The 12,196-nt window shown below is 41.1% G+C and overlaps 1 protein-coding gene across 7 annotated transcripts in view; it reads left to right on the forward strand.

Moving 5' to 3' along the window:
- Nucleotides 1-12,196, forward strand: part of NCOA7 (nuclear receptor coactivator 7) — a 161,440-nt gene that overhangs the window by 124,385 nt on the left and 24,859 nt on the right. For all 7 annotated transcript variants that reach the window (XM_048844624.2, XM_048844622.2, XM_048844628.2 and 4 more), the window contains one exon: nt 443-611. In XM_048844624.2, coding sequence (XP_048700581.1) covers nt 443-611 — 169 coding nt within the window. The remainder of the gene's footprint in view (nt 1-442; nt 612-12,196) is intronic.

The following is a 12,196-nucleotide window of genomic DNA, read 5'->3' on the forward strand; positions in this document are numbered from 1 at the left end:
GGAGCCAAACTGACCTCCAGTTTACATAGCACGTGTGAGGTTTGGTTGTGTTTCTTTTTTTTTTTTTTTTTTTTTGGCAAGTCTACGGGCCTCATTCTCCCTTAAAACCAGGGTAGCAAACTCCATTGACTTCAGTAGAGAGAGCCTTGATTTACAACAGAGTAGGGCAGAGGAGAATCATAGTCTAGAGGTCACAAATTGTGTCTGGGGGGGTGGGGAATTTAAATCTCCCCTTTGGAAAAGGTCTGTGTACCACTGACAGTTCTTCGGCATCTGTCTTACTGAAAAGGTGGCCTCCGGGCCTTCCCAGGGTGAATGTGGCAAACTTGAGTTTCCCAGTGCTGTTGAATATTCCTTCCCAGAAGGAGATTGATCTTTGTGTCTGTATCTAAGCTACCAGTACTGTACTGGAAGCCTGTCATTCCTTTTTTCTCTGATTCAGATATGCTTCCTTCAAAAGAGGAGAAAAGCAAGACCCCTCCAATGTTCCTGTGTATCAAAGTGGGCAAGCCAATGAGAAAATCCTTTGTTACTCAAAGCACCACCATGGCACAGCAGTATGGTAAAAGGAGAAAGCAGCCGGAGTACTGGTTTGCTGTTCCTCGGGAAAGGTAGGCTGCAGTGCATGATACAAAGACATTTGTCTCTTCATTAATTATCAACCATATCAACAATTTTAGGGGCAAATCCTGACACCCGCTATCCCACACCAGAGTTTGCACAAGAGCCCAAATGCAGCAGGAATGCTAGGAGGTAGTCTGTGTGGTGTTCTTGAGGATGCAGGGGAAGTGTGTGGGGTGAAGAGGGATTGGATGCACAAAGGAAAGCGTACTACTCCTTAGCAGCATGTGAGCAGATAGTTGTTTGGGAGGTGGGGATTAAGGAGTGACTGTCAAGGAAGTTCAGTTGTTTGTTTAGAAGAGTATAAATTGTAATAAATAATTTTCAACAAAGGAGGGTTGGATTCCTGCACACAAGAATTCCAGATTTTTTTTTTCTTTTTCGATGAGCCTTTATGTCCCTTGTATTCTGAATTGAATGAGACTGCTGTGAAAAAAACAATTTATTCTGCTGGAAGGATATATTGTGTATAGTAGTTTGAATAATTTCTTGCTTAAACTTATTCTAAGATCCATAGAATAAGTTCCAGAGAGTTAATTAGAGCATCATGATTCACTTGAATTTCTAGCCTGTTAAAATATTATTTATTCCACTGGAATTTATAGCTTGTAAAGATAGTCATGTGGCTGCTGCAGAGAAATTCTGTCAAATGTGGGCATATCAAAAGGTATTGCTTCCTTCAAATCTCAAGAGTACAATACTTAGGTCTGCATTTCAATGCGGTTATGTAAAAATAGTGGCATCTTACTCACATCTGTTCCCAGTTTGTATTTGGAGACTGATTGTCTGTCAAATGCTTTAGAAGGTGGCCAGTGCCATTGTACCTAAGTTTTGTTAACAGCATGGAGCCAACACGATTATGTGAGCTGGATCTATTCGGGCTTACACATAGAATTTTTTAAGTTCCAATTTCAAACTCTGCCTGTCAATTCCACTTGTGCAGTTACAAGTTACATAGGTGTCCGAGTATGGATGGAAGTCAGTGAGGCTTCTTTGGTGTAAATTAGGGCAGAATTGGATTTGCAGGACCTCTTACAACTGCAATGATGTACAAGCCAAAAGGAAGCCAATTTGATTTTTTTTTTAACTCCCCATATTGAGTTTGTGGGGTTGGCACATCACAAAATTATCTTCTTACACAGCAAGTTAGCTTAGTTTGCTAGTAGGTCAGTGAGCAGCAATAAATGCAGAACCCCACAATGCCAGTTATTTTAAAGGTCATTTTTCAAAGTAAATCACCCGTTAAACCATGCTCTTGATTTTTCTCCTTTTTGGCAGATGTGGACCAGTTTGCAAAAACTGCTTACCTGGATTTCACTGTACCAATAACCTCTAGCTTTCACTGATGAACAAAAGAGCATAACTGGCTGTATTTGCTCATCAGACTTGTTGAAATAAGGCTTTAATGCAGTCAATTACTTAAAGTCTCATTTCCGATTGCTAAATGATCTTTGCAATGGTATGGCTTTTTCAGACTTATGTTCTGAGAGAGCTTTTTTCCAGCCGCAGCCGTTTTCCACATACAACCCTCATACTCTCTTTCTCTCCCCCGCCGCACAGCATTCTGCTATTGTATTGCTATAATGGACTCACATAATGTTCAGAGCTGCTCAGTTAGTTCTATTGATGGTCCAAAAATTAAGGAGAGAGAATTATCCCACTGTTGCAAATATCAGTCAGGGGTTTTAAGCTATAGGCAGTTTTTAAAAGTCATATTTTCCTAATCTTCTAATAGTTTCAGAATACAAAAAACCAAAGATAAAATTAGCTATGTCTGATCCCCTGGTGCATTTTAGAAAGGAGTTAGTTAAGCAGAGCAGTGGTGTGGAACTTGCTGACTCAGAGAGAAAGGTTTAATCTGGCTGGAATGTTGGTGGTAGTTAAATTTATAGTGGTTTGAGCTGTAGTTGAAGTTAGCTTTTAATTCACTGGCTATGTGCAGAACCCAGTACTTGCTTCCTGTGGGGTCACAAAACTGTAGATTAAGAAAATTCTAGATTCAGATGTGAGTCAGCACTTCAGAGTTAGAACGATACTGTAACTTAATGCAAGGCCAGTATTGCTTTGTCGGTGGTGTATCTAATTTAATGTTGTATAAAAAATGCTAAATCACTTTCTCTGATTGCTTATTCTGTGTTCAAGGATAAATCTGAAATATATATATATTAACCTTAGCCATGCTCGAAAAATAACTTGCCTACCTGTCATTGAGGAGTAGAAAATATTTCTGGCGAGTGAAGTGGCCACATATAATTTAAGCTATTTTTTTAAAACTAATTTTCTAGCCCTTTTGATTACAAAGAAATCATTCTAAATGTGAACTGCTGTTGCCGAGTCTGCAGGCTGACCACTCCAGTATTCTGCTGCTGCTGCTCTTAACTTTGTCAAAGAGCCTCACAGTGAAATCAACAAGACTGGTGACTTTTCAGAGCTGCTATTCAAAACCTTGACAGTTTCACTGTGTCCATAATCAGGTCCGTTTCACTGTGCCATTCCTTGGGAAAGCTGTGAACAGCAGATCATGTAGGGCTGTTTTTGTTTGTTTCCATAGATCAAAAAAATGCTTTGTTTAGTTATAAAACTTCAGGTGCTTATGAAATTATTCATTCCAAATGTGTAGTAAAAAAATCTGTATAGGCTCAATAGCCACATACAAACCCTCTCAACCTGCCACAAGTGAAACCAAATTCTCCCCCCTGCGACCCAGTCATAGTAACCTGTGTGACATCTTAGTTTGTCTTTGTTTTATTCATTAAGACTTAAAATTGTAGCCAGAACGTGGAGAAATCAGCATCCATGCTGCCAGTCATTCTGTCTAGTTAAATTTCCCCCATAGTTTCAACTCCAATGAGTTTACTCCATCCTATACTTTCTTGTAGTGTTGCTGTGTGCTGTTAAACCACTGCTGTAAATAACCCCACAGGTGACTGCATTTCAGTGGTGGTGAGATAATGGGAACTTAAACTGCTCCTCCCAGTGTAGTACTTGCTATGTGCATACATAGTGCAGGCACCCTGGTCTTTCAGTCTGGCATGTTTCATGAGTGCTAAAGTCACATGACAAAAGTTACTTCATGATTTTCAAATTTAGTTTCATACCATCATATACCTGTCTGAATTAGTCTGTTTTTCAGTGTTTTCTGTAAGCCACTTGAAACATCACTAGTGGAGACACAAAAAAACTTCATTCCTTAGTTTTAACTGTTTTTAATAGCTTTTTCTACAACTTTTAAAAAAAATATGTGCAGAACCCAGTATTTTCTTCCTGTGCCACAAAACTGTAGCAAAATTGTAAACAGATCATGTATCCACCTCGTCTTCTGTCTTAATTCTTCTACTGGATTCCTTCTCGTGCAATACATGACTTACAAGTTTCAGAAAGTCCCAAAAATATGTCTCTCCATTATCCCTGATGATGTAGTTGAGTTAATCGGTGACTCCAGGGCTGCTCTTTTGATTGCAAAATCACAGCAGGCCTTGTCTCTAGCACGTAACTGGGAAGATGTAATCATTAAAGAAGTCTCAGCTGAAAAAGGTGCACTTCATAAGGGAACTTCTTGCGCTGCTGTTTGGCAGAGTAGCACTAATGCTTTTGGACAGTGACTGAGAGTAACTGATTCGCTTGCTGGTAGACCTGACAATGGGTGTTGCTTACAGCGTTGGAGAGTAAGTATAAGTGGGCTTGTATTGTATGGCTTTATATTTCGCTGGAACTAAGTGAATCTGTAGAATTACATTTCTGAATTGATCCTCAGTTGTTGTTGAGGATATTAGACTAGAAGTTGAGCTACTCTTAAAATTATTTCTTTAAAGGCATTGAGAGGAAAAATATCTAGTGCTGGAAAGTAAACAACTGTAGAATGGTTTTTAGTTTAAGGTATGTATGGAAAGTGATGAAAAAACACAGATTAAGGAAGACTAGTATGAAATTATTCAAGGTGAAACACACTATTCAATAATTTCTTCATTTTTGTTTTAAATTCTGCTTTGTGAGGACTGAAGTGTACATACATATCAGGCTTGAATCCAGAACTGCCAAATATACACTTACAAAGTCAAAACACAAAAGTGCATGCTACTTTAATTTTTTTTTCTAATTACTACAATATTCAGAGTAGTTTCCATACTAAAAAGTAAACCTTGTTAGTTATCAACGGTAGCCTTTCATCAGCCAAATGTATGGATTTATTTTTTGCCTTATGGGCAATTTCTGTTTCCAACACAGTTAATTTTATATGACAGGATGAAATTCTAGCTGGTTTGTCTTTTGTTCATGGGAACCCTGGCTGTAAACAAACTGTGACATTCAGCTGAGAAGAGATTAGTGGTTATTGAAGTTGGATCTCTTGCAAGAAATTTCAAACAAGTTGAATTCCATTCTAACTAGCAAGGGTCTAGAATCATAACATGGTCCCATGTCAAATACACCAGGACTGTACATCATGGATGGTGTGACAGGGATCCATTTGGATTTTGACATGACTCTGGACATTGGTGCTAGGGACATCTGGAGAGGCTGGCCCCTAAATTTCCCTCCCTTTCCTATTGTTGGTATGATTCATGGAACAGACTGGATAAAGTTAAGGATTGGACTCCTTGGGTCATCCCAGCACCAATGTCTGGTGCCCTTTGAAACTCCAAATAGGTAAGAGACCAAGTCATAGATAGATTAGGTTTTCAGTGTGTTCTGGAATGTGTTCTAGTTATGCAGCCAGTGGGTGCCTTGGATTTTCACTTTCATATACCCTTTATAGATTCTAAAGCTAGAAAGGACCACTGTCATAGTGTAGCCTGTCCTCCTATGTAGCACAAGCCACGAGACTTCCTTGATCCCAGAACTGAATACAGGATTCCAGTAGCGGTCACACCTGTGCCAAATGCAGAGGTAATATAACATCCTTACTTGTACTTAATATTTCCTATTCCCAATGATCATGTTAGCCTTTTTAACCACAGCATTGCACAGCAAGCTTGCATTCAGCTGATCATCCACCATTGCACTCAAGTATTTTTCAGTCACTGCTTCCCATGACGGAGTAGCCCATTCTCGTCTTCACTACAGAGTTTTGTAGACAAAAATTATGCTGCTTTAATTAAAGAATTTTAATTAAACTGCTGTTGCATGTCCACATTATGCTCTTTGTGTCGGCAGAGTGCATCCACCCTAACAGCTCGTATGTTGACACAGAGAGCAGTGCACTGTGGTAGCTATCCCACCGTGCAACTGGCCACAGGGTGCTTTGGGAAGGGTTTGCAACACCTTATGGGGCAGGTACAGCATCACATGTTGCAGGTTTCTCAATTGCATTGTTCCAAGGGCATCCTAGTAGATTGCAGCTCCTTTCCAACTGAAGTGGGCTGGGGGTGGGGGAAGACAGAAACCGAGTGTGTGGACCCCCCGCATACACATCAGCCCTCAGCTCTGCACAGCTCAGCACTCTCTTCTCCCATCCTTCCCGCAGCAGCAGCCCACTCTGCCTGCCTGCCTGTAGTTCTGTGATTCTCCAGCTGCTGGGAGCAATATCCACAGCAGCTCTGCTTCCCCCAGAGCTTTGAAAAGGGAGGGGTGCATGACTGCATAGCTAGATGGAGGGCAGCCATCAGCCTCCCTGCCGCACCGCACCTCCCCCCCCACCCCACCCCTAGCAACAGTCTGCCTGCTGCTGTGTTCCTAGTGCAGGGGGAGAGGATTCCGGAGGCATGCTCAGCTGTCAGAACTTCCCAGAGCTTTGAAAGGGGAGGGGCACATGCCTGCAGGGCAGCTGAGTTCAAAACAGTGAGCAGAGCGGTCGTGGCAGGCATTGTGGGATACTGGGGGAGGCCACCTCTGGCGATATAAGAAACGGCAGTGTCTACATCAGTGGTTCTCAGCCCGCAGCCTGCAAGCCACTTGTGGCCCAGTCAGCGCACAGCTGTGGCCCATGTGACATCCTCAGGGCCATACAGGTAGCATACATATTGTGTGGATGCAGCCACGTAACACATAGAGAGCCGCATATGCGGCCCACACTGGTAAATAGGTTGAGAACCACTGGTCTACACTAATGCCTTGTTGCTTTAACTTTGTTGCAAAAAGCGGTCTCTCTCGTCGAGGTGGTTTTATTTTGTCGTCAACAATGGCATTGCTGTGTGAAACCTCCTCTATTTCGTCGACAGAACTCTGCAGTGTAGACAAGGCCTAAGTATGGTCTGCATCTTTGTTCCTGGATGTTGAAGTTTCCCACATTTCTGAATTTCAACCAGCTCTAGATTTTATATTTACTTCTAGATCATTGCTAAAATATTAAATAGCATAGGACTAAGAACTGATTCCTGCAGGGCCCAATTATAAATGCTCCTGCTCAATAACAGTCCCCATTTACAATTATATTTTGAGACCTATCAGTTAGCCAGTTTTTTAATTAATTGAAATTGCCTTGTTGATTTTTGTATCGTTCTAGTTTCTTAATCAACATGTTGTGCAGTACTAGGTCAATGCTGTTCAGAAATCTAAGTATTATAACATCAGGCTATTAATTTAAATGGGTAATCTTATCACAAATGATAACAAGTTAGTTTGAGATATTTTTCTATAAACCTATGCTGATCCGCATTAATTAAATTACCCTACTTTATTAATTGAGTCCCATATCAGCCATTCCATTATTTTTCCCAGGATTGAAGTCTGGGAAACTATGTGGGTTGCCCTCTTTCCCCCTTTTAAATATTGGCACAACATAAGCTTTTCTTCCAGTCGTCTGGAACTTCCCCAGTGTTCCAAGACCTATTAAAAAGTAAAAGGCTACTCAGGCAGCTCTCTTAAAACTCTTGGATGCAAGTTATCTGGACCTCTTGATTTAAAGATGTCTAACTTCAGTAGCTGCTGTGTAACAAGCCCTTAAGTTACTTATGTAGAATTGTTTAATCACCCTCATATGATATGAAAACATTTAGCTTTTCCCCAAATACAGAACACAAATATTTTTGAATACTTCTTGCTTTTTGCATTATTAGTGACAGTTCTACTTAATGGACCGCTACCATTGTCAAGATTCCTTTCGTTCCTGTATATTTTTAAAATACCTCTCCTTATTGTCCTTAACTCTGCTGGCCATGGATTTCATCTTGTGTCCTTTTGCTTCCCTATCAATTTCCTACAGTTTCTCACCTCTAATATATATTTACTGTTAAAAGTTTCCCTTTTTTTCTATTTGTTACATATTTATTTTTTATTACTGCTTTCAGTTTCCCTCTAAGCAAAGGTATGGGTCAGAGGTTGGTTTTTTTGTTTAACCAGCATAGCCTTCTTTCTCATGTTTTTGCTTTTGGGACATCTAGTAAAATGTTCTTGAACAGTTCCCAATTATCACTAACATTTTTCTGTTTAAATTCTTTCTCCTAGCTCATCTGGCTTATAATATTCATCTTTGTGAAATGTCCCTGGTAAAGCACTGTGTGTGTGTGTGTATATATATTTATACATATTAAATAATATTTAATATTTATATATTTATTACTGGTTGGGACTTTATCTCTGTGCACATAACAAATGTAATCCAGTCACAGTTGCATGCATCTAGGCAACCCTTAACTTTTAGTTGTGTGATCATGTCCTCTTTATCGGCAAAATTAGGTCTAAGATAGGTTTTCCCCATGTTGGATGCAACGCTTTTTGAGTTAGGAAATTGTCAGTTATAATTTTTAGAAAGTAAGAACTGGGAATTCCTCCATTTTCACATTTATAATGTTGCACTGAACCAGAGGTGATGTGTTGTATATCACTTCTTCAGTTACCTTCAGAAGGGACATCATTTCATCCTTTGAACAACTGACCTTTTCTTGTAGTGACTGCCTAATACAAGGACCTTGGTTTGAAAAGCAGATGACTGAATTAGATAGTAAAACTGGCCTTAGTCAAAATAATTTAAAAAAATAAAAAATCTCTCAAAATTTGCCTGCCTCTTAAATAGGTCAGTGATGCAAAACTTTTCTAGCACCGTGGGTTGCACACCCTACCATTGGTACAAGGGCTGCACCTAATTTACATTAAATGTACATGGGATTTTAGCGAATGCTAACCGCACAGTTTTATACTTAGACAGTGCTGTAAGCATACACAGTAGTTTTTCAGTACATGCACAGTATAATGCTTTAAGAAACTGCTATTAATGGCTCGTACTGGTTCTCTCAGTCCATCCTCGTGTCTGGCTTTGTTTTTGAGGTTGTCACGTACATTATGGAATCTGCTTTGGGTCTACAATGTATGAATTTGTTTAGCTCTGTCATAGAATTTTTTTTCCCCCACAAATATAAATACTTTCAAACATGCTTTCACAACAGTAGCTCTCTGCATATCAGTCCCTTCACGGGGATTAGTAGAAATTTAGCTAGCTTCCCAAACTTTGGATCAGAGTATTGCACGTCAGACGTGTCTAGCTCAACTGTGACTATGTTTTCTACAGGTTAAGCTAAAAATGAGTCTGTAAGCAACTTGGACATTTTGTTGTCCCCTTAGAAATTTTAAAACTGTTGATCAAATGAATGTGGAAACTTTTTCATCCATTCAGCATAGGGATCTTGCTATTACTTGAGCAAGTCAGGAAGTGGGAAAGATCATTCTGCTGAAGTTGTCCATGGGAAAAAATCTTGCAACTAGAAATAAAAGCCTTATCTCCTCCACCATTATGATAGCCACAAGCTCTCCCAGCTTGATATTTTTTATAAGCATGCAGATTTTGTTAGCTGTTCGAGTTAGTCAGGTGGCTTCAGATTTGCAGAGAGTAGAGTCCTCAATAGCTGCAGAATAAGCCTTCCATAAGCTCTCCTAGCTGATTACTGTTGATCATCCCCAGGTTTGCTCAGCCTGTATAGTGCACAAAACTTTTATTTACCACCCCCTTTTTGCATCTCTAATTTCTGTTATCCAGCCACTTTGGAGAAGCACATTAGATAAGTAGTTCTGCTACGGTGATGGAGCAGTGAAATAGTTGTTTAATGGACATTTTAAATTGCCATTAAACTTCAGAGATAAACTCTTCTCCATACACATCTTGCTTACCTGCCCCCATGCATCCTCCCCCACTCTGAACTCTAGGGTACAGATGTGGGGACCTGCATGAAAAACCTCCTAAGCTTATCTTTACTTTAGGTCAAAACTTCCCCAAGGTACAAAATCTTCCACCCTTTGTCCTTGGATTGGCTGCTACCACCACCAAACTAATACTGGTTACTGGGGAAGAGCTGTTTGGACACGTCTTTCCCCCCAAAATACTTCCCAAAACCTTGCACCCCACTTCCTGGACAAGGTTTGGTAAAAAGCCTCACCAATTTGCCTCGGTGACTACAGACCCAGTCCCTTGGATCTTAAGAACAATGAACAATCCTCCCAACACTTGCACCCCCCCCTTTTCTGGGAAATGTTGGATAAAAAGCCTCACCAATTTGCATAGGTGACCACAGACCCAAACCCTTGGATCTGAGAACAATGAAAAAGCATTCAGTTTTCTTACAAGAAGACTTTTAATAAAAATAGAAGTAAATAGAAATAAAGAAATCCCCCCTGTAAAATCAGGATGGTAGATACCTTACAGGGTAATTAGATTCAAAACATAGAGAACCCCTCTAGGCAAAACCTTAAGTTACAAAAAAGATACACAGACAGAAATAGTTACTCTATTCAGCACAGTTCTTTTCTCAGCCATTTAAAGAAATCATAAGCTAACACGTACCTAGCTAGATTACTTACTAAAAGTTCTAAGACTCCATTCCTGGTCTATCCCCGCAAAGACAGAATATAGACAGACACACAGACCCTTTGTTTCTCTCCCTCCTCCCAGCTTTTGAAAGTATCTTGTCTCCTCATTGGTCATTTTGGTCAGGTGCCAGCGAGGTTACCTTTAGCTTCTTAACCCTTTACAGGTGAGAGGAGCTTTCCCCTGGCCAGGAGGGATTTCAAAGGGGTTTACCCTTCCCTTTATATTTATGACACGCCCCCCATATCTCAGCTAGGGTGAAACACTGGCTGGGATTTGGGGGGGCGTGTCATAAATATAAAGGGAAGGGTAAACCCCTTTGAAATCCCTCCTGGCCAGGGGAAAGCTCCTCTCACCTGTAAAGGGTTAAGAAGCTAAAGGTAACCTCGCTGGCACCTGACCAAAATGACCAATGAGGAGACAAGATACTTTCAAAAGCTGGGAGGAGGGAGAGAAACAAAGGGTCTGTGTGTCTGTCTATATTCTGTCTTTGCCGGGGATAGACCAGGAATGGAGTCTTAGAACTTTTAGTAAGTAATCTAGCTAGGTATGTGTTAGCTTATGATTTCTTTAAATGGCTGAGAAAAGAACTGTGCTGAATAGAATAACTATTTCTGTCTGTGTATCTTTTTTGTAACTTAAGGTTTTGCCTAGAGGGGTTCTCTATGTTTTGAATCTAATTACCCTGTAAGGTATCTACCATCCTGATTTTACAGGGGGGATTTCTTTATCAGGTCCTTTCTGCATTAAAACTGCTCTTACACCACGCTCGGACGCATCTGTGGTTACTAGGAACGGTTTGTCAAAGTCTGGGGCCCTTAGTACAGGGTCAGACATGAGGGTCGCTTTAAGCTTGTTAAAGGCCTTCTGACACTTTTTCGGTCCACTGAACAGCATTTGGCTGTTTCTTTTTGGTTAGGTCTATCAGTGGGGCGGCGATTTGGCTGTAGTGCGGTACAAATCGTCTGTAATAACTGGCCAAGCCTAAGAAGGATTGAACCTGTTTCTTTGACTTTGGGACAGGCCACTTTTGGATGGCATCCACTTTGGCCTGTAGGGGGCTGATAGTTCCTTGACCCACCTGGTGTCCAAGGTAAGTCACTCTGTTTAGGCCTATTTGACACTTCTTAGCCTTAACAGTTAGTCCTGCCTCCCGTATGCGCTCAAGGACTTTTTGTAGATGTTCCAGGTGGTCTGCCCAGGAATCCGAAAATATGGCCACATCGTCAAGGTAGGCGACTGCATATTCTCCTAATCCCGCTAGGAGACCATCTACAAGTTTTTGGAAGGTGGCGGGTGCATTTCGCAGCCCAAAAGGGAGTACATTAAATTCATACAGCCCGAGATGTGTGGTGAAGGCTGACCTTTCCTTGGCAGATTCATCTAGCGGTACCTGCCAGTACCCCTTGGTTAAGTCCAAGGTAGAGATGAACTGGGCCCGTCCCAGTTTCTCTAATAGTTCATCTGTGCGTGGCATTGGATAGTTGTCTGGGCGAGTTACAGCATTTAGCTTACGGTAGTCCACGCAAAAACGTATGTCCCCATCTGGTTTGGGAACTAGAACCACTGGAGATGCCCATGCACTTTCAGAGGGGCGGATTACACCCATCTGTAACATATCCTGGATCTCCCGTTCTATAGCAGTTTTAGCTTGAGGAGACACCCGGTAAGGTTGGACTTTAATTCGGTGAGCATTACCTGTGTCAATGGAGTGGTATGCCCGTTCAGTCAGTCCTGGGGTGGCTGAGAACGTTGGCGCGTAGCTAGTGCACAGCTCCTTGATCTGCTGTCGCTGCATACGCCCAAAGGTCATGGAGAGGTTCACCTCTTCCATACCACCAGCAC

The sequence above is a fragment of the Caretta caretta genome, chromosome 3 (genome assembly GCF_965140235.1).
Source record: "Caretta caretta isolate rCarCar2 chromosome 3, rCarCar1.hap1, whole genome shotgun sequence".
NCBI lineage: Eukaryota > Metazoa > Chordata > Testudines > Cheloniidae > Caretta > Caretta caretta.